The following is a 22,693-nucleotide window of genomic DNA, read 5'->3' on the forward strand; positions in this document are numbered from 1 at the left end:
ATCGGGGATAGGAGTTGAAGGGGACTAGATTTTGTTGTCCCAGGGCAGGGTCTGATGGAGGGTTTGGTTAGTTCGGTGTTGAAACTTCGTGTTGCGTAAGCCGTCTAGGTGGTTAGTTAGATTAGTCACATTTAGAACTTTGGCATTTTGTGTTGGATATCAACAGGCATTTCTAAAACAAAGAAACAAACTGAGTGCATGGAGCAGAAGTCCTAATGAGAATCTAACAGTAGCCCCTTTAATCAAGTGCCTCGCCTTTTATGAAACAAGAAGTTTCATGTCCGTGTTTACAAGACCCCGCCTCTAAGCCACATCCACAAGCAGACGAAGTCAAGCCACACCTTCATTCTCAACCTCTAAGATCCATTTTAATATTATCCCAGTAACTCATCGGACTCTCAAGTGACTTTGTCGTTTCAGGTCTTCCGATTAAAAAGTTGCACTTCTTGTCTCTGCCATGTTTACAGCATGAACCACCCATCTTATTACCCTTGATCTGACAGCCTACAATTTATTAATCAGTGAAGAGATCTATAAAGCTCCATATTATGCAATTTTCACCATTCCCTTGTGAGTAACTCTCTCGCAGGACCAGATATTATTCTCAATACCGTGTTCCTTCTCAGTCACTCTCAGTTGATGTGTATACGCGTAAGTATGAAGAAAAACCTGTAACAGCGATGGACTGTTTTTCAGGAGATGGAGTCAAACCAATATCGGAGCTGTTTTCAAGTCGACGCCAGGTGCAAGTACACCGAAGCATTGGTCCGTCTGAACGAGCTGAGAGAGAAGAACCTCTTGTGTGACGCGGTGTTGAGTTTGGATGACGGCGGCGTCTTTCCAGTCCACAGATTGATTCTGTCGATGCGCAGCGCATATTTCAGGTTTGTTCATTTACTGACGTGGTTGATTAACATGTGAAATAAGGACATAATAGACGTCAATTCGTATGTGAAACGTTATATTCCCTTTGTTGCAGAAATCTGTAATTTTATACGGCTATTTATCTTTTATTGTTTATAATAATTCATTCACCGTCCATACACAAACTTAAAATGTTGTTAAAATTTACTTAAAATTACATAAAATTACAACATTTTTTAGAATTAGATCTTGATACATTTCACATTTGACATGTTTCGGTGTATTACACCATCATCAGGTCAATCAATTTAAAAACTGTATTAAAAGCTGTTGTACATCCTGCTCCGCGTATATTGATACGTTTGACTGTTTTGATTTTCTTCCTTTTAATGCTTGGATGTTTATATCTGTAAAATTAATTTTCAAATCATGATTTTTGGAATTGACATAGGAAATATAAATTTACAAATTTAAAATTTAAAGGGTTATTACCGTAATATAACGTAATACAATGTAGAAGAATCATAATATAGTAGTAGATGGTAGTAAACATACCGGGTTGTAAGTGATGCGTTGTACGTCCTATAATATGGGGCTGTAGATTGCAACTGAGCTGTGTGTGTTGTGTGTGGCTATATATATTGAGTGAAAGTTGTTCAGGTGGTTGGGTCGATGGACTGTAGAATATTAAATATTGGATTGTTTGCGTAGATGTTGCTGTCGTTTAATGCTATGTTTTGTTTATGTGTTCTTTGTATATGATATTTCTCTATTGTGTCTCTGTGTCGTTTGTTTTGTACTATTTTTATAATGTCCATTGTTTGTTCTATTTTGTTGTATGCATGTCCCGTGTTTAATATATGCTTTGCATATGCTGAATAGTCTTTATTGTGTTTAATTGCTGTTATATGCTCTTTATATCTTTGACTGAAAGTGCGTCCGGTTTGGCCTATATAGGTTAACGGGCAATTATTGCATTTTAACCTATATATGCCTGGTTGTTCATATTGATTTTTTGTGTCTATTTGTGGCTTTTGTTTCAAGATGTTTTTTATTGTGTTTTTTGTTCTAAATGCTATTTTTATGTTATTTGTTTTAAATATTTTTGTTATATATTTGGTTTCTTTACCTATATATGTGAATGTGGCCCATTTATTTTGTATATTTTCGTCTTCGTTTTCATTTTTGTTGTTTTCATTGTTTATTTTATTTTTGGGTTTTAATTCGTAATTATTATAACCGTTTCTATTAGAATTTGTTTTATTATGTTACATTCAATTTGTTTGTTTATTGTGGTTATGGGATATGTATTTTTTCTGTTTATTAAGTAATTGATAGCCATTTGTTTATGTTCATTTGGATGGCATGATGAGGCATGAATTATGGTGCTTGTACTTGTAGGTTTTCTGTATATTTTGAATTCCAAATTATTTTCATTTCGTATTATAGTTAGATCTAAATAATTTAATTTATTATTTTGTTCTGTTTCTAAAGGAAATTGTATATTTTGATTTATGTTGTTAAATTCATTTAAAACATTTTTTATATTTGTATTTTTTGCATCAAAAATCATGAGTATATCATCAACATATCTACTGTAGTATTTTATTTGATATTTGTTTAATATATTTACTATACAATCATGCTCGAGATATTGCAAGAATATTTCGGATAATATGCTTGAGGTGGGAGCTCCCATGGGTAATCCTGTTTCTTGTTTCCAATATTCATTATTGAATTGGAAATAATTTTGGTTAATGATAATATTAGTTATATTTGTAATTTCATTTATTAGATCTGTATTTATATTTTGTCTATTTAGAATATCTCTTACAATATCTCGTAGCATGACTGTTGGAATATTTGTATACATATTATTGATGTCAAAAGAACAAATTTGTATATTTTTATTATTATGAAAATTTTATTGTTGGATTTCATTTATTAATTTAATAGAGTTTGTTATGTTAAACGTATTTGGTAGATTACAGTATTCTTTTAAAATGTTTGCTATTTTTATTGCTATTTTATATGCAGGGGCTGATGTCCAATTTATTAATGGTCTGATAGAATATGGGTTCTTATGTAGTTTAATTTGTCCTGTGATAATTGGTGCGGTAGCGCTGTGGTTATAGTATTGTGTTTTGGGAGGGTTAAAAATGTTATTACATTTTTGGGTTATTTTTTGTATTTCTTTTTGGTATTTTGGTGTTGGGTTTTGTGTTAATTGTGTGAATTCATTTTTGTTTATAAATTGAGTAATGTATTTTTGGTATTGTTCTATAGAGAGTATTATGATGGTTCTACCTTTATCTGCCTGTGTAATTGTTAGTTTATTTTGTTGTAATTTTTGTTTGATATTTTTTATTAATTTCCATTCATTAATATGTGTTTTATTAAATTGATCGTTCTTTTTGTTTTGTTTAATTAGGTGTTCAATTTTTTCAGCTATTATGTGTCGTATGTGGTCTTGTTTTTGTATAGGAATTAAATTTATTGCAGTTTCTGCTTCTAGTGCTAGATTTGTGATCCATGTTTTTTGTTTGTGATGTAAATTGTATTTTAAACCTTTGTTTAGTAAATTATATTCGTTTTGTGTGAATTGAATATTTGTTAGATTTTTAATTTAGTTAATTTAGTTAATTCAGTTTTTAATTTTTGTGTTATTTCATTTTCTATGTCAATCCATACATCCTTCCATATGTTTGCAGCTTCTAAATGTTTTTTATATGTTAATAAGTTTAATTTGTATTTCTTTTTGTATAATTGTTTGATTTCAGCTTTTATATATAATGTTTCTGCCTTTTGTTTAATTATTTGTATATTAGGATTATTTCCTTGTATTTTTATTTTTACATATTTTGGTGTTATTCTTTCTTTTAAACATAATTTGTTGAATCTAATATTCGCGTTGCATTTCAGTACCTTTCGTTTCAAATTTAAAAATTGATACACGCAATTTATTTGACAATTATATAATTTATATCTTAACTGCGTCATGTTTGTGTTTAATCAATATAATAATTCATTCACCGTCCATACACAAACTTAAAATGTTGTTAAAATTTACTTAAAATTACATAAAATTACAACATTTTTTAGAATTAGATCTTGATACATTTCACATTTGACGACATGTTTCGGTGTATTACACCATCATCAGGTCAATCAATTTAACAATTTAACAATTACACAGGCAGATAAAGGTAGAACCATCATAATACTCTCTATAGAACAATACCAAAAATACATTACTCAATTTATAAACAAAAATTAATTCACACAATTAACACAAAACCCAACACCAAAATACCAAAAAGAAATACAAAAAATAACCCAAAAATGTAATAACATTTTTAACCCTCCCAAAACACAATACTATAACCACAGCGCTACCGCACCAATTATCACAGGACAAATTAAACTACATAAGAACCCATATTCTATCAGACCATTAATAAATTGGACATCAGCCCCTGCATATAAAATAGCAATAAAAATAGCAAACATTTTAAAAGAATACTGTAATCTACCAAATACGTTTAACATAACAAACTCTATTAAATTAATAAATGAAATCCAACAATAAAATTTTCATAATAATAAAAATATACAAATTTGTTCTTTTGACATCAATAATATGTATACAAATATTCCAACAGTCATGCTACGAGATATTGTAAGAGATATTCTAAATAGACAAAATATAAATACAGATCTAATAAATGAAATTACAAATATAACTAATATTATCATTAACCAAAATTATTTCCAATTCAATAATGAATATTGGAAACAAGAAACAGGATTACCCATGGGAGCTCCCACCTCAAGCATATTATCCGAAATATTCTTGCAATATCTCGAGCATGATTGTATAGTAAATATATTAAACAAATATCAAATAAAATACTACAGTAGATATGTTGATGATATACTCATGATTTTTGATGCAAAAAATACAAATATAAAAAATGTTTTAAATGAATTTAACAACATAAATCAAAATATACAATTTCCTTTAGAAACAGAACAAAATAATAAATTAAATTATTTAGATCTAACTATAATACGAAATGAAAATAATTTGGAATTCAAAATATACAGAAAACCTACAAGTACAAGCACCATAATTCATGCCTCATCATGCCATCCAAATGAACATAAACAAATGGCTATCAATTACTTAATAAACAGAAAAAATACATATCCCATAACCACAATAAACAAACAAATTGAATGTAACATAATAAAACAAATTCTAATAGAAACGGTTATAATAATTACGAATTAAAACCCAAAAATAAAATAAACAATGAAAACAACAAAAATGAAAACGAAGACGAAAATATACAAAATAAATGGGCCACATTCACATATATAGGTAAAGAAACCAAATATATAACAAAAATATTTAAAACAAATAACATAAAAATAGCATTTAGAACAAAAAACACAATAAAAAACATCTTGAAACAAAAGCCACAAATAGACACAAAAAATCAATATGAACAACCAGGCATATATAGGTTAAAATGCAATAATTGCCCGTTAACCTATATAGGCCAAACCGGACGCACTTTCAGTCAAAGATATAAAGAGCATATAACAGCAATTAAACACAATAAAGACTATTCAGCATATGCAAAGCATATATTAAACACGGGACATGCATACAACAAAATAGAACAAACAATGGACATTATAAAAATAGTACAAAACAAACGACACAGAGACACAATAGAGAAATATCATATACAAAGAACACATAAACAAAACATAGCATTAAACGACAGCAACATCTACGCAAACAATCCAATATTTAATATTCTACAGTCCATCGACCCAACCACCTGAACAACTTTCACTCAATATATATAGCCACACACAACACACACAGCTCAGTTGCAATCTACAGCCCCATATTATAGGACGTACAACGCATCACTTACAACCCGGTATGTTTACTACCATCTACTACTATATTATGATTCTTCTACATTGTATTACGTTATATTACGGTAATAACCCTTTAAATTTTAAATTTGTAAATTTATATTTCCTATGTCAATTCCAAAAATCATGATTTGAAAATTAATTTTACAGATATAAACATCCAAGCATTAAAAGGAAGAAAATCAAAACAGTCAAACGTATCAATATACGCGGAGCAGGATGTACAACAGCTTTTAAAACAGTTTTTAAATTGATTGACCTGATGATGGTGTAATACACCGAAACATGTCGTCAAATGTGAAATGTATCAAGATCTAATTCTAAAAAATGTTGTAATTTTAAGTAAATTTTAACAACATTTTAAGTTTGTGTATGGACGGTGAATGAATTATTATATTGATTAAACACAAACATGACGCAGTTAAGATATAAACTTTTATTGTTTATTCATTGCCATAAAATCGCACGACGGTGAGGAAGCAGACTAATGTCTTCTAGAAACTGAGTGGCATTTCAGACGTACTTACTGTCTTTTTTCCCTGATGATGGAGGCAGTAAGCACCTCTGAATCATCCGATAATTTCTACAAGACAACACGACGCAACGTCCCAGAAGACGTACGTGTTTTATTTTTGTTCTAATTTGTAATTGCGGTTGTACCAAGGTGACAGTCAATCGATCTGGAGGGAGACATAGAATCAATTCATTTCCAAAAGTCTTGGTGTCAATATGTAAATACGACCGACAAAGTCCAGAAGGAATTTGGGAGTTGAACTTCGTCACGTCACTGTCCGTAACATCGAAAGCTGCTGTGTTGCTCTGTCTCAAATATAATAAACTGTAACAAAGAACCTTGCGAGAAATGTTTCATTGTTAGGAGGGAATCTTTCGATAATTTGTGCATACGTTATTCTGCTTGTGTTTTAAATAAAGATGCTTAGAGTTCTTGAAATGAGAAATGAATTTTTACCGTGAAACATTGCTTCTGGTCTCCAAGAGACGTTTCTCATGTCTTGTTACGAGCTGTGCCCCTTTTTCAGTTTTCAGACAATCAAATCTTTCTGTTTGTCTTGCATTACAAAGCCCTTAATTTATAGTATAAAATTGTTTGCTGGTTGATGATCACTTTTTAAAGGCCGCGTAGAAACATCGCCTTTTCTCTTAAGTTTTTTATTGTCGGGAAAATATATTGACAGAACAAATAATTTTATGTTACGAACTTATCAATGAGTGCAATGTACAGCCTGCGATGTATGTTGAAATATTTGTGTTAATTTGCTGGTTGGCTTTAACATTTTTGTAGTAGTTGTTATAAGCTCAGATATCTCTTGAATGAGTCCATTCTACAGTACAAATGTTCGCTTCTTCCTATCCGATTTGTAACTTATATTCTGTTAAGCCTATGCCCGCTTCTGACCCTCTCGCAGTTAATCTGGTCCCATTAGTACACGTTCTCGGAATTTTTGAAGTCTTCGTATAACAAAAATTCATCCACCACATTGACAAAAGGATATTTTTATTTGGCTACGTGAGTCATAATAACCTAAAGTTTATGCGCATGACTTGTAATTTTCTGCTCACCGTTTCTCCAAATCGACGTTTCAGGACCCACTTCACGACAACACTGCACACAATTGAGGAAACTGATATTCTCCTCCACGAAGTCAGCTCTGACATGATGACCCTGATACTGGATTATGTTTATTTTCGCGAGGTGGACATCGGCTCAGACAATGCGTGTCAGCTGCTCGTGACGGCTGACTACTTGTGTATTCTGGACGTTTATGAGCTCTGCTGCGACTTCCTCAAGAAAGCGACGGACATCGACAACTGTGTCGGCATCTTGCTTGTCGCGAGGTAATTGATGTTCATTTGTCATTTGCTGTGACGCCAGCCTTCGACGCTGGAGCGAATCACCTTTACTCAAGAGAGCAGTAGGATATTACAACCTCTGACTAAAGACTGGGCGGATTATAATGCGTTGGCAGGTTGCTAATAATGTCTCTGTAATTTAAATGTTTCTGCACAAAGTAAAACCTCTGTTAGCCGACCCTCGATTATCCAATTAAGCGACCGAATTCAACCAGATAGTTTGCGATCGGTTTCCACCGGCAAGAATGTTTAAAGCGATGTCCACGCGGTACAGTTCATTGATCTGAACATATATCCAGATTTTGCTGAGTATTATGAACAATTCAAGACATTTAGAGAATTGGTTAATATCGGGCAAAGACAGAAAAGAACCCGCTCGTTCCCATAGAAGATGAAGCCCTGGTCCGTCTCGTTCAGGACAACATAGCAAGCAAATCACTGACATCGGCAGAATCACACCAGAATCTCCCCTTCACGCGATGGACAGAATGACTGATAAATTCACTATTTTAGTACAGGGACTCCTTCGAACAGCGGTCACGTTTGACTTTTGCCATCGGCTTGTGCCTGCGACACGCCCGCATCATCCTTGACGAGGAAAATCTTTATTGAGTCTCTAATTATTTGTTCATATCCATGACCACGTCCCCTTTCCCTCGCACATCCGTCTTATAGGCTTATCCGACCCGTGGTTCCCCCCATATAGTCCGGCTAAACGAAGTTTCATTGGATTAACACTCACAGTTGACACAATGTCGTTTCGCCAAGGTTAATGGCAGAATTCAAAATTCTACACTTCTGATTTCACTGCCTTCTTCACTTGCGTACGCCATGCATTTGTTTCAACCTATAACTTTATCACGAGGACGAGCGGTAATTGCCTGGGAAACTTCAGAGCCGAAAACTTTCTATTTTGCCACGGTTAAACGGAGCATTAATCATCGCTGCCTCTCCACGTGTCTGCTCTCAGTCTCGCTCATTCGGGCTTCGAAGGGATAAGGTAAAAACTGCAGGCGAAATACTGTGGTGTGCAAATGCTTGAGAATGCAGTTCTTGCTGCAGTGTTTCATTGTGTTAGAGTCCGAAAGAGATCGATTCATCTCTTACCCTCGTTGTGACAGGTGTCACTTCTGCGCCGACCTCAAGTCTCACGCTCGTCGCTTTGTTCTGGACTACTTCGTGCAAGTGTCTCAGAAGAGCGAAGAACTGCTGGAACTGCCTGTAGAGGAACTGCAAGAGATAATCGAGTCGGATGAACTGAACGTGAAGGACGAGGGAGTTGTTTGGGAATGCATTCTCCGGTGGATCAACCACGACCCGGACAACAGGAAAGGTCAAATCGTGGGCCTTTTGAAAGGCGTCAGACTGGGACTACTGGGCACAAAATTTTTGAAGAAGAAGGTCAGTACGCCCCTGAAATCGAGGATGTTTATGGGAAGTGAAACCCGCATTTTCAATTCCATTTTCACACGTGTTCGTAACCAATTAATGCAAATCGTGAGCCTTTTTCTTGGTCACGTGTAAGCCCGTCTGTCTGTCTGTCTGTCCGCAGTTCCAGCTTGAGAACGTCTAAATGGATGTTCATTAGATTTTAATACTGATGAGCTTTAACAGAATCTGTTGACACATTCCGATTCTGACTAAAATCTTACAATAACAACGTGAAAACTACACAGTAATTTGAATGCCTTATTCCGCGCAAAATTTGCTGCGAAAGATAACCCCAGATTGCTTTAGTTTCCATGGTTACAACAACTACCCGTTGGTAACACGCTCGCACGACGTTATGACTGCAAGGCAGTTGCGGAATAGGACTGTCGAATTCAATTCAGATATGATTGAAGATTATGGTTTGGACACTGAGATGCCTTGTGCACAAATAGATCGTTTTAGTGAGACAGGTAGCCCGGCGGCCAGGAGCTATGCAGTGGTGGAGACGGCTGTCGAGCCGAGCAACAAATCTGTAGATACCGTAGAGGAGTCGGAAAATACGGAAGGCCTTAAGCAGGTGACCGTATGTTCCGAAAGTACGACCCATGAAAGCACGGACTCCTTGCGCGATTTCATAACTAATATGTTCCGTAATTTGAAAGAAAGCCAAACCAAAGATAACACTAAGTTGTGCGAGAAAATTGAAAGGGACAATGCCAAATTAAGTAAGGAATTGAGTAAGAAAATTCAGGACATTGAAGAGAATATAAGGCTAGAAAATGAGAATCTCATCGCGAAGTTTGAACGCGAGAACCAGGAGTTGAGCAAAGAATTGTCAGGCAGACTGGAAAGTGAAACTGCCAGACTGCATGTAAATATAAAGCAGGTCAAGGACAATACTGACAAGGAATTTTCTGGAGTAAGGGATAGGTTCGATAGCTTGGTTAGTCAGGTTAATGAACAGGTGATACAAGTGACGGACAATACTAAAGAGACAGCTAAAAAACTCATTCACGAGGTGGATCAAAAACTTAGCGAGGTAACTTGTAAAATAGTAATCAGCAAAGAAAGAACTGATGAGAGATTCGCTAAGCTAGAAGCTAATATCAAGGCTGTACAATCTGGTGTAAGGGATGACGTCACCAAATGGCAGAGCGAAACAAGAAAGCAGGTTAATAAAGAGATGAAAGAATTCGAATCATGTAAAGCTAGGCTGGACAAAATGAATGTAGATTTGGATAACATAAAAGTGAAAATTTTAGAGAGATCAGCAGTGGTTGGCAATACCGGTTCGCTGACATCCACTGATGGAAACTTAGGTGCTGACCAATCTACTTGTGGTTCTGCCCACACCCTTGAAGGTGATGTCATACAAATCGCACCCTGTACCATTATTGATAGTGCTAATGTAAATTGTCCAAAATCAGGTAACAACCACGTGTCTTGTGGAGGTCAGAGTGAAGCAAGTGTGTGCATGCCAACAACTCAAGTCTGTAACGCTAGTAGCTTCATCGCTCCGTCTGACTTGACCCTCCCACGATTTCATGACAGCTATATGGTTAACGCTGTGTACTTTTTGAAGCAATTAGATGACTTCATGAGACTGAAAGCGGTGCCGGCTCTATTCCAGCTCGCTATGGCGCTCAAGTCGATCACCGAACCTATAGCAGTTGATTGGTTGTCTGCTGTAGCTCCACAAATTCAAAATTATGAACAATTCAAACTAGCCTTCAGAAGAAACTTTTGGTCCGCGAATAAACAAAGCATTGTTAAGTGTTCCATTTATCAGGACCGATATCAGAAGGGCTGCAAGCTACGTATGTCTGAGCACTTCCTAAAATATGCAGTCTTAGCGAGCTACCTTGAACCCAAGATGCCCGATGTCGAACTTATAGACGCGGTGAAGTTTCATTTCCCAATATACGTCCAAAATAGCTTCGCTGCCGCTCAGCTAACCTGCATTCAGGACGCTTTGGATCTCCTAAAGCGTCTTGAAGGGATTGAAATGCACGAAGGACAACGGCGGTTAAACTTAGCCGGTACCTTGCAAAATCAGGGCCACGTAAGGTCGCACGGAAACGCAAATGATCGCAGCAGTAACAATAGGACACGGCCGCAGAGTCAACAAGTTAGGCAAGTTTATGTTCAGCAACGGTCACATTACAATCGTTGGAACGACAACCGTAATTGGAGATCACCCCATGGTCATGGGTCACAGGAAGGCCAGCAACACAGGGTCGAGCGGCGCAATTTGAACCCTTCTGCGAGTGAGTTTGTGAATCGAAGCCAGGACAATAACAGACAGAATAATGTCACTTCCCTCCCAGCGTCGGAAAACCATTAGGTGACAGATTAGCGACCCTACTTCTGTCCGATTGTATTCCAGTTAAGGGTCACCACTTTGCATCCAGTAATCTTCAAGATTCTAATTCGGCAGAATATTTAATTTTTCAGGATCCTGATGATGATTCGGACCTTGGAGAAGCAGAAACTTTGGTTGTTTGTAGTATCAACGATTCTGTTTTGAGTAATTGCCCGCGTGTAGAAGTTTCTGTTCGGGACATGGTAATTATTAGCATCATAGACACAGGCGCACAGGCCAGCATATTGTCAGAGAGAGCTTACAATGAGTTAGTAACGGCAGGTGTAGGCGTTTTGGTTTTGCCACTTCAGAGTTTGGTACTCATTAATGCTTTTGGAACGAAGTCTAAACGAGTTAGGAACCAGGCCTTTTTGGAGTTTAAGTTAGGAGAGGATGAGTTCGAATATATATTCCTCGTGTCTCCTGAATTAGTGTCGGAAGTGATATTAGGTAGTGAATTTTGTGTAGAGCACGGTGTTGTTCTTAACTTTAAAATGGGATGCATTGAATATGCAAAGCAAGGAGTGAAAAGATCTGTTGGTTTTAACCAAGATATCGAGACAGAAGCCTCGAGGATGGAGCTGGTGAAGGGAAACCCGCAACGTGGCAATAGTCAGTGCAGGCAGAATAACATTGACCCTTCAAAATCATGTAATTCACGGACAGAACCAACCAAGGTCGTTACACTCGACCAAGGCACGTCCCAATCTAACAAGAGAACAGCTGATATCCCAGTGAGCCTAGAGAGTAGAGACGAGTTAAGTGTTTTTATAGCTGATGATGCTAATGTGTTAGGGCAACGTCCCCTATATACCGACGAATTTGAAATACGGCCAGAGTATTGATGAAAAAGTATATGTGCATATTTGTGAAGTTAGAAGTAGCCTGAGAGATAGGCAGTTTGTAGGTAAAGGGAAGATGATAAGTAGATCAGGGAGTAGCCAGTTGAATCCTACCAATACTCATACATTAGGAAGCGAACATCCTGACCCACGTGCTATCAGCGAAGCAGAGGTTCACATCTGGTTAACAGTAACAGTTATTTAAATGAGGACGAGAAGGTTATTTTAATTAAACTATTAGTGAGATATTCCCCTTTTCTAACCTCCAGGCCAGGCAGATGTAGAAACTTTGAATATGAATTTAGGCTAGTCAATGACAAGCCCTTCGTAGGTCAAGTTAGGCCTATACCATTCAAATTAAGGCCACTGGTTAAAGAGCACATAGACCAAATGTTGAAGGATGATATAATTGAAATTTCCAAATCACCATTTTTGAACTCGCTCACTGTTGTTCCTAGAGAAGACAGGGCACTGAGGATATGTGTTGACGTTAGGAAAATTAATGACGTCACCATTCCTGACAGGGCTAGAACTCCACCATTGAATGAACTTTTACAGAAGTTCCATGGGGTTAGATATATGACCTCCATAGACCTGAGTTCCGCCCCTTGAAAGAGGAATCAAGGCCATACACCGCCTTTCTGTTCGAATCTACAGTTTTCTCAGTACAAGCGTACTCCCTACGGATTCAAAAATTCCATGTCTGCTTTCATCAGAGCTCTACAGCTGGTGCTGGGTTTTTGATACCGCTGGATTTGTCGTGACATATGTCGACGACGTTTTCCACGTATGCGATAGCCGATAAAGACGGTAGAGTTCGTGGCCGATTTAACAAGAGGTCGCTTAAGCCGTTCGTAGAGAGCGAAGATGGCACTTAGATTGAGTCAATCAGATCAGGTTATTATTGTTTTTTTTACGTTTCAAATGTCGCGTGATGATGGGTTGACTAACAGAAAGAAAGCTAATTTGGAATACGTCTATTCCCTTTTTTTATTTTTTTTAGGATCCATGAGTTTAATTATGTTTGATCAATAAATCCTTTCCTTGGTGCACCAACCATTGGAATTGTTACGTGCGAACGAAACTAGTAGTTACAGAACTGAGTTGCAATGCCCTACACACACTAGAGTATGATACCTATATGATATGAAATGCATATTGCTTGAAAATGATTATGTGATTAATAAGTGAATAAGTTATGTAAAAAAAATGTGATGTATTGAACACACTAGAACCAGGATTCATTTATACTAAGATAAGAATATAACCAATTGTTATGAATGGTGGTAGGAGGCAGAAGACCTTCTTAAACCAGTTGATAATTTGTAGAGAGAAAGAGAGAGAGTGAGGTTTTATGACACCTCAAGTTTTGAATGACGTTTCGCCAGAATGAAGGGTGAAACAGCATTATAATGCCATCAGCTGTGACTAGATGAGCACGTATGATGGGCGTAAGTGTAATCTCGATGGCTCCAAAGAATTTGTAACAGCGATATTACACTTAGGGAGTGATGTAACCGCTCATCTGGAATTAGTTTGGTTTTATTAATTGATTCTGTGTGTTTCCAGTATGTCAAAACCTTTCTTATATTAACAAAATTTAAGATCTTAGCACCACTTGCCGAAAACAAGGATGGACTTTAGCCCTAAGAGCCAGAAGTCTTGTTTATGCCATCTGAGCAGAAAGGAATGTTTGGGATCTGGTTAATATCCGATCTCGACTCTGCGTACGACAGACAGAGAAGTGCTTTTAAGAGCAAGTGTGGAAGATCGCGTTGTGCGGTCCGTGAGAGGTCTCTCTCTGTCATGAGAGCGGGGAGGGGGAGTTGCTTCGCACAAAGCCCTGGACTCTTGCGCCGAGAAGAATTAGGTAGGGGCATTCTTGTTTTAAGTCGCGATATCGAAGGTGCTAGAGACCCACGGGAAGCTGTAAATTGTAGGGCAATAAATAGTAATGATGTAAGACTTGAGGTTCTCACAGCGGTGAGTATGAAGATAACCGTCTTCTGGGTTGTTGCGCTGTGTAGTCTGGTTGATGTTAACCAACGTTTCAGAGGTCATACTGCGATCGCCCTGATGACGGAGGCAGTATGACCTCTGAAACGTTGGTTAACATCAACCAGACTACACAGCGCAACAACCCAGAAGACGGATATCTTCAAATAGTAATGACTTCAAACTTCAATCTGAATTATTATTTGCTGGTGTGATCAGGCCGTTAACACGACCTGAGTTAAGAGCTACCTACCGATTGGCTAGGCCCTAAAAATCCTACACCCTGAGATATCCACATAGCCCTCGGCAGGGGAGGCAGTCAAACACCAACCCTGATACGGCAGCTGTCACGAGGCCACGAGCAGTGGACGGTTACAACACCTCTTACGAATACGTGTGAAACATCGCACGGATTTATGAAAATGCTATCTGTTTCCAATGCCTTTTAATTTATCATTCGTATCTACTATAATAGTTTCGAACACTTAAAGAGAGCCACCTGATGATGACCAATTAAGGTCGAAACATGCAATGGCTCTTAATAGACTTCGAGCCCATAATCACACATTGTTGTGTTGACGCACCTATAACCCAACCATCAATATGTAGCAGGATACCTCCCTTGAATCTCGAAGCATCTAATTGTCATAAATTTCTTTCGATGATCCGTAATTTTGGCGATTAATTAAAGTTATCGAATCAAAAAGAATGTGGTGATCTCAGCGTGCATCTCGAACAGGACAGACGAGAAATTAGTTACATTTTTGAATGTAACTCAAATTGCAACCCTTACTGAAGTATTTATCTTTCGGTTGAAACACATTTCAATAGTTTTCTCTAAGATCGAATTAACTTGATTTCGCTTCTCTGCACAACCTTTGCATTTGCTAAGAGCGTCGTTACATAAACCAAAAAAGATATTTTCTGTATATATCATAGTCTATTACGGCGAGTTCCCAACCAAACTATGTGTGAATTTCTTGTGTCCTCTGCAATGGAACATGGCATCCCTTTGAAATGCCTTGCGATTTCAGTTGAGTATCCTACTGTGTATGTTGATCGTTGAATAATTCTTTTAAATGGGTTATTTGTAGGTATGGAGCGGAGCTAAATCCGGCTCAAGGAGAATTAGAGGTGTCTTTCCAACTTCCAAAAACACAAGTCCATTTGAGAAAGAATTTATTAAAAGATGTAGATGAAGTGCCTAGTAGCACTCTAAACAATGTACTGTATCCAGCGATTCAAAGTTATAAAAAGAGTCCTCCATTACTTCCATCATGAGTATTAATATTGCTCTTAGGCGTTGGTCAAAGGAGTGGGGCTATAACAGTCTGCACGTGGTGGTGAAACATTAGAGTTGAATAAAGTCATAGTGTTCCAGGCACGTGTGCATTTTTAAGTCAAGCAGCCTCTGCTCCTCATTAGTCATCGCCTAAGAATCGAGCCACCCAATGTTGTCATAATAATATTTACACTTTTAATTTTACTGCCTTGCGTCTCTTATTACACCTTACTAAATTTTCATAAGGTCCACATTGTTCAACAGGTTTCAAAAAACCGATACGTGACACAAAATCTGGAGTGCAGACCCGTGATCTCGGAGACGCTCACATACCTGGAGGGCGTGAAAAGGTTGACGAAGGAACACAAGGACTTCGTGACACCTTGGTTTGCCCGCCCGCGAAACATACAGGACATTCTTTTTGGTATTGGTGGTCTTCGCTACGGAAGTCCGACAGATTTGATCGAAGCGTACGACGCACGAGCAGACCGGTGGAGTGTGGTGAGTTGCATGCATTTCTACTCTTACCGTGCCTTGTTAAATGACTCCTCGGAGGAAAACTACTTTACCTCTTTTGTTGCTTATTTTCACTAAGTAATTGTTTATTTAAGCTTAATCACAAGGACCTCTTAGCCTCTTTATTTCGTGTTCGTTTATTTCCATTGCAGTCAACCCTTTTTTAAAAGAAGATCGAAAGACTGAATTAAAAATAAGAAGTACATAAAATACTCACATGCTGAGTCTCGTGTACAATATAAGTTCTAATACTAATCGACGAAGGATATGAAGTTTGCCTTAATTACCATTTACAATAAGCGTCCTACATCAACTGTCATGGCAACCTGTCTGCTGATTTTAGACATGAAACGAAGTCATCGTTAATCGTCAGTGGATTTCAACGTAATAAATGAAGTAGCGAATAATGTCGATGTTGGCTATCTGCGTGGTAACACCGCGTGAATTAGAAGGGGCACTGTTTGGGGTGCGGTGGGGGACGTGCTTCCTCCAGCTTTGCGTCGATAAAACACCAACATCTCTGTTTACCATCGTACGAAGCTGAAATGTCAGCTGTTGATCAGAAATTAATTCTACATTTGTCTGTCGTACTTAACGAGAGCACTGGTAATGTTTGAGCTTCTCTTCGGGTCTCCCTGTTTCATCCGCCTCTCATAATTCCACGATTGCTCCAAGTTAATTTCTCACGGTTTTTGTCGAGTGCCACCTACCACGGTGTAGCAATTTCGGTCCACTGTTGGGGGTTATAATCGTCCTTGGTTAGTTGTTTGCTCCAGCTAGCCAGGGACTCAGGGTCGTTCACGGGGATCGAGTGAATAACGAAGAGATAATAATTAACTGTTGATCTAATTATACTTTTATTATGTATTTTCTTCGTTATACAACTTTATAAAAATCTTAACCTCTACCGTCAAGAAACTTTCCACGACTGCCCAGACACCCTTCAAGACTCCTGCTGCTGGCTCACTCCCCCAAAAGACCACATGTGAGTCCTCCCCCTACTTTCTCACTTAACACAGCCGACCCTTTGTTTTTAAAGAATTTCGGCCAGCTCGCCCTTGCAGAGTTGCTCCACAGAACTCTAATGTCTGGACGGTTACAGGGTTGTACCTCTGCTCCGGCGGTTGATCGCTTGGACACTAATGTAAGGACTTTAAATCGATAGACCAAGTGACCCAAAGAAACATAAACCCATAACCTGTCGTTCCTGCAGGTGGAGGGGGTCGACTCGATCGGTCCGCGAGATGGCCATGCCACGGCAGTAGTCGGTTTCGACATTTACGTCATCGGTGGTTACGACCTCGTCTCTAGAACTTTAACATCATGTCGCTGCTTCAACGCTTTTACGAAGACATGCCGCGAGGTGGAGCCTATGTATGTACGCAGGTAAGATTCAGCTTGATAACTAAGGAAATCCTTGGAACAGAGTCCATCTTCAAAAGCTGATAGTTGCTCTCTTATTCAAGATATAATTGTGGGCAGGGGCTGTAAAATTATACCACTCACATACAGGAGCATCATGCAAAGTGTGAATAGGTAGGAGGACTTTTGCGCCAATATTGGTTTTAAGAATACGATTTGCTTGTTAATTCATTTGAATTATGATTTAACAATAACGAGCGAACAATTGCGTTCTGCGAGAGGAAATGCATCTGAATCAGCAATAAATGAGCTTAGCAGAGCATGTACTTTTTTCGTTTCAGATGCTGGTTAATGGTGGCAGTTCTGCGAGGTGCAGTGTACGCCATGGGCGGTCGACATTATAGACTGGTTTACAGATCGGTTGAAAGATACGACTGCAAATCGAACCAGTGGTCTTTCATCAGTCCCATGAACACACAGCGAGCCAGTGCAGCAGCGGCTGTACTGAATGGTACGTAAATGCTGTGAAACAGAAATGTGTGAATTAGTGCCGAAAGCGAGGCGTCTGTCTGTCCGCGTGTAAAAACGCAAAAACGTTTGAAGGAATCTCAGGATTTGAGGTTCTCACGGCGGCGAGAACGAAGATAGCTGTCGTTTGGCTTCTGCCGACGTTTCAGACGAACTTTATGCTTTTATCATCAAGGCATTCCCCTTCGCTCTTGTTCGTAGTTTCCCTCACTCCATTGTCCCATATTCTTTTATTATCTCTTTCTTTTATCCGTGCTACGTACTACGTTATTTCACAGACTGCAACGGCTTGAAGTTCTGAGTGCGTGATGGATTCTTCTGCTCTTGTAGGCTGTCTCTGTTCTTCCTCTTCTGCCTTTTTAGTGTACACTAGGAGTGAATGCAAACAACCATCAAACTATCAAACTGGCTCTCATATAATACAGATGTAATAAGTTTTTGAGACAGTTAATAAATAATCTCATGTAAATAGCACATTGTATTATAAGTGTAGAGCAGCTCGTACCGTACATCTCTGGCACCAAATTTAATAAAATTCGTTTCTCAGAAGTTGTAACCTACCATCATTTCCATTATGCATTAATTTAAGTACTTTATGCTGTTTATATTAAATTTTATCATTTAAACTCGTTTACTTTGACACAAAATGTTTGTCTGCATTCGAAACAAAGAAACAGATGAACAGAGACAGCCGTGTCTGTGCAGTTTCTGTGACACGAAGAGGGACATTAATTGATTTACAAATTTAATTACGGATTGTCCCAAGTTTGTGCTCTGCATGATCCGGTATAATGCCTCTGCCTACACCAAATATGTGTACAGTTCGTGTCATATAGGTAATTTCTTTTTACAGACAAAATATACGTCGCTGGTGGAATTGATGATACGGATTTTCTAAACACGGTGGAAGTTTATGACCCGGACACCGACCGATGGACGTTCGTTGCACCAATGCTTTCTGAACGTAGGTGGTTTGCTTGCGTCCCGTTCCACGGCTATCTGTACGCCCTAGGTGAGAACGCTGGACATTCTGATTGATGCAACTCTATCCTTCTCACAGAACTTGCTATTGTGAAATGTTTCCCTGGTTTTCTTTGAGTGACTGAGATTTTATGAACAGCATTTTGACGTAAACACGACTATACGGAAGGGTAATTCGGCAAAAAAATATAACGAAAATGTGTAACGAAGTTGGGTCACAAAAATGTGTAAGATCGATATCAACAAATCTACAACAATGGTTACCTAGGAAACTGGCCCCGCTTATGGGGATAGAATAAGTTCCCTTTGGCAGATTTTTATATGCTCTGACCTTTTTACGGAATGTGTGTGTGTGTGTGTGTGTGTGTGTGTGCAGGCGGAAGGAACTGGATATCAGACGAGCTCAGTACCGAAAAGTATGACCCTGCAGAAGACACGTGGACCCAGATCCCTGACATGGACTTCAAATTTATTAACATAAACGCAGAAGTCATCGACGATATGATCTTCGTCATCCGTTATGGCGACGCATGTTACAAATACGAGGAAAATCGATGGTTTGTTTCTTTGTTTGTTTGTTCAGGACTGTATAATCACAAACTGTTACTTTCGAAATGCTCTAGGATGTGAATCATTTCCGGTCAAGTTATCCGCGATCTTGCGGATGCTGCACCGTGTAGTGACGTAGAAACAGTCCGACGTTTCAGAGGTTCTTACTGCTTACTCAGTGCCTTGAACACAACGTGCGTCCGATTCTGGAATATGGGGCGGGACAGGAAGAGACAGATAAATGAGTTAGAACGGGTGCAAAAGAAAGCATGTAAATGTGCATATCATAGGAGCGATTCGAACTGGTAAACCCTGACACAGCGTAGAAAGATAGGACGTACGAGGTGCGATTGGAAAGTTTCAAGACTGCGCCTATAAAAACCCGTACACTTATCTCAGGTATTAAATTCATCCATCACCCTCGAAGTAGTTCCCCTTGGAGTGAACACAACGATCCCAGCGCCGCTGCCAAGCCTGGAAGCATCACTGGAAATCCGGCGATCCGGCAAGATCTTTGAGCTCCTGACAAACGAGAAGTCGATTCTGCTTCTGGTCCTCAGACAGGAGCCTTGGCACAAACTTGGCTGCGATGCGTCGCATGTGGAGTTCTTCCTTTAGAATCAGCTGACAGGTCCCATAGCCTATCCCAACAATGTCGCACAAGTCGTTGATGGTACGACGTCGATCTTCGTGAATGGCCTGCCGAATCTTCGTAACATTTTCGGGCGTTGTGCTCGAAGATGGTCGTCCAGAACGCTCGTCATCATCGACAGAGGTTCGGCCATTTTTAAAACGTGAATGCCACACAAAAGTTTGTGCACGACCCATTGCGGACTCCCTAAATGCTTGCTTTAGCATTTCTTAGGTTTCCGTAGCCGTTTTGGCGAGTCTTTGGCAAAATTTGATGCACACTCTTTGTTCATGAAAATCCGCCATTCCGAAATCGCAGGAGGGTCGGTGTAATGCACTACCAAAACGCCCGTAACTAAGAAACAGATGCTAATTCGATGATGCCGGCTGGCACACTGATTCACTATGAATGTAGGCCGCACCCCCTTAGCGGCAGAAGCTCGTACTACATCCGGTTCGCCCTCTATTGACACAGTCTTGAAACTTTCCGATCCGTGTGCTCTTTTCAAAGTGTACACGGGAGAACGGGCATGAGAAGCTATAGGTAACAGATTGCAAAGGCCATATTATCTGAGCAGGGTCGATCATATTCGGAAAATTAGGAGCAGAAAGCAAAGAACAGATATCGGAAAATATTCCTTTGTAAATAGGACCATCCAAATCTGGAACCAGCTACCTCCTGATGTTTTAGGGACTCTCTCCTGTAAACCAAGTGCTTTTAGGAAGAAGGTTAGAAAAGTGATAAATGAGGTGAAGTGAAGGGAATACATGGGTGGGTGCAGTGAAGTGAACTACTTTTAGTGGGACAAAATTTTTTTGAATATATATTGCTGAAAGAGGTAAATATTTTCATGGACGCATGTCTCAAACAAGATACGCTTATCTCTCCAAAGAAAGCATGTGATTAAATTTATTATTCTGACTGAAGGTACTGGCTTAATGAAGTGTACGAAACTTAGCTGGCGCAGAACACAAGTCGTTTGACAGCGTCCTAAAATACTTTGATGCAATAAAATGTATCACGTTATAATAGAACGTTGGCCGGGGTTCTATGTGCATGAGTGAAAGAAAGATCACGTGGGAATCGTACACTGACGTCCCATTGGGGGAATTTTTGTTAAGGTTGTCCGGAAACAAATTATAAGCAATGACATTTCGGTGGAAGCTGTGCTCTTAGATTCTAGCAGTTTACAATTCTACCAAAAGACAGAGCCAGCCCATCAGACATGGATATTTTTAGGTCAACACATTTCACGACTCACAAAGATAATTCTTTTATACTTGTTCTACAACGAAATCTCTGATATTTTAAAACCCAGAAGCAAAAGTATATATATTTTTAAGAAAATGGATAATTTATTTACATAAATGCACCGTCATTCAAATTACATTTCTGTTAAATTTATATTAAATAAATTATTTATGGTAGAAAACAATTTCCTTCGTGAGTTACATCATCGCATGCAGAGATACATATTTTCTGATAAAAATTATCTTGAGTGTAGATAATAATGATGGATGATAGAAAAGGGTTTGATTTCACTTCTAGTATTTCAAATTGCAGGTACAAAGTGACAGACATGAATGATTATAGATCTTATATGTCGATATGTGTCGTCAAGAACCTACCGAAAGCAAACGATTACGCCTACAAACCCAGATAGAAATTGATGGTGGAGAAACGCAAAAAAGAAGCAGAAGAACGTAAAAAAGGAAGAGGTGAAACGCAAAGAACGAAGTAGAAGAAAGGTAAAAAGGAAGAGGAGAAACGCAAAAAGGAAGAGGAGAAATGTAAACAAATATTAGATTGGGAAAATCAGTACTTTCCTTACGAAAATTATGTGGAAAACTAGGAATTGATGTAGGAGCTACAAAAAATAAAAAGAGAAATGTTGTTTGCAGCAAACAAGGAAAAATTATTTCTTCTCGTTATTTTCTGCTCAAGAAGTCTTATTGAAATAAGTTACTTTACTGACGTTTAATTTTACAATCCATCAACACACAGCAGTTTCACCTTGCGTCTTGTATTAAATAAATCCACTTATGGCGACATCTTTCGAGTTACGAAACCGTCTTCATGGGATTAGGGGAAGATCAGTCGTGGAAAGTTTCTTGACGGTAGAGGTTAAGACTTTTATAAAGTTGTGTTTCGAAGAAAATATATAATAAAGATATAATTAGATTAACAGTCAATCATTATCTCTCCGTTACACATTCGATCCCCGTAAACGAACCTGAGTCCCTGAGCTAGCTGGAGCAACTAACCAAAGATGGACGGTTATAGTTGCCTGATTTGTCTGTTACAGATCCAGAATTATCTTCATCAAATTGATGACACAGATTTGAAGCTAACCACTTCAAAGTCCTTAACCATGCGTTCGCTTGTGGAGTTTGTATATCATTTGCTGTCTAACTTTTCAAAGAAACACATTATAAATATGAGTAACTACGCTGATGAAATTCCCCACCTGACCGAGAGGCTCGGATTTCCAGGCAGCGTTAAGAAATCCTGGCTAATTACAG

The 22,693-nt window shown here is 38.3% G+C and overlaps 1 protein-coding gene across 3 annotated transcripts; it reads left to right on the top strand.

Moving 5' to 3' along the window:
- Window positions 1-405: 405 nt before the first annotated feature.
- On the top strand, window positions 406-22,257 carry LOC110839904 (kelch-like protein 10). 3 transcript variants are annotated; one of them, XM_087346487.1, is made up of 9 exons: window positions 406-884; window positions 7,426-7,677; window positions 8,814-9,093; window positions 15,869-16,105; window positions 17,334-17,506; window positions 17,824-17,993; window positions 18,864-19,022; window positions 19,368-19,548; window positions 21,735-22,257. In XM_087346487.1, the coding sequence occupies exons 1-9, from the start codon at window positions 700-702 to the stop codon at window positions 21,832-21,834; spliced, it is 1,737 nt and encodes a 578-aa protein (XP_087202613.1). In that variant the 5' UTR covers window positions 406-699; the 3' UTR covers window positions 21,835-22,257. The 3 variants fall into 3 exon arrangements, with proteins under 3 accessions (XP_087202613.1, XP_087202615.1, XP_087202614.1); XM_087346488.1 differs by lacking the exon at window positions 406-884 and adding an exon at window positions 5,139-5,822; XM_087346489.1 differs by lacking the exon at window positions 19,368-19,548 and having other exon boundaries at window positions 21,735-21,813.
- Window positions 22,258-22,693: the final 436 nt, after the last annotated feature.

The sequence above is a fragment of the Zootermopsis nevadensis genome, unplaced genomic scaffold, assembly GCF_977971745.1.
Source record: "Zootermopsis nevadensis isolate Lab colony 2312 unplaced genomic scaffold, Znev_1.0 Znev_ptg000010l, whole genome shotgun sequence".
Lineage (NCBI taxonomy): Eukaryota > Metazoa > Arthropoda > Insecta > Blattodea > Termopsidae > Zootermopsis > Zootermopsis nevadensis.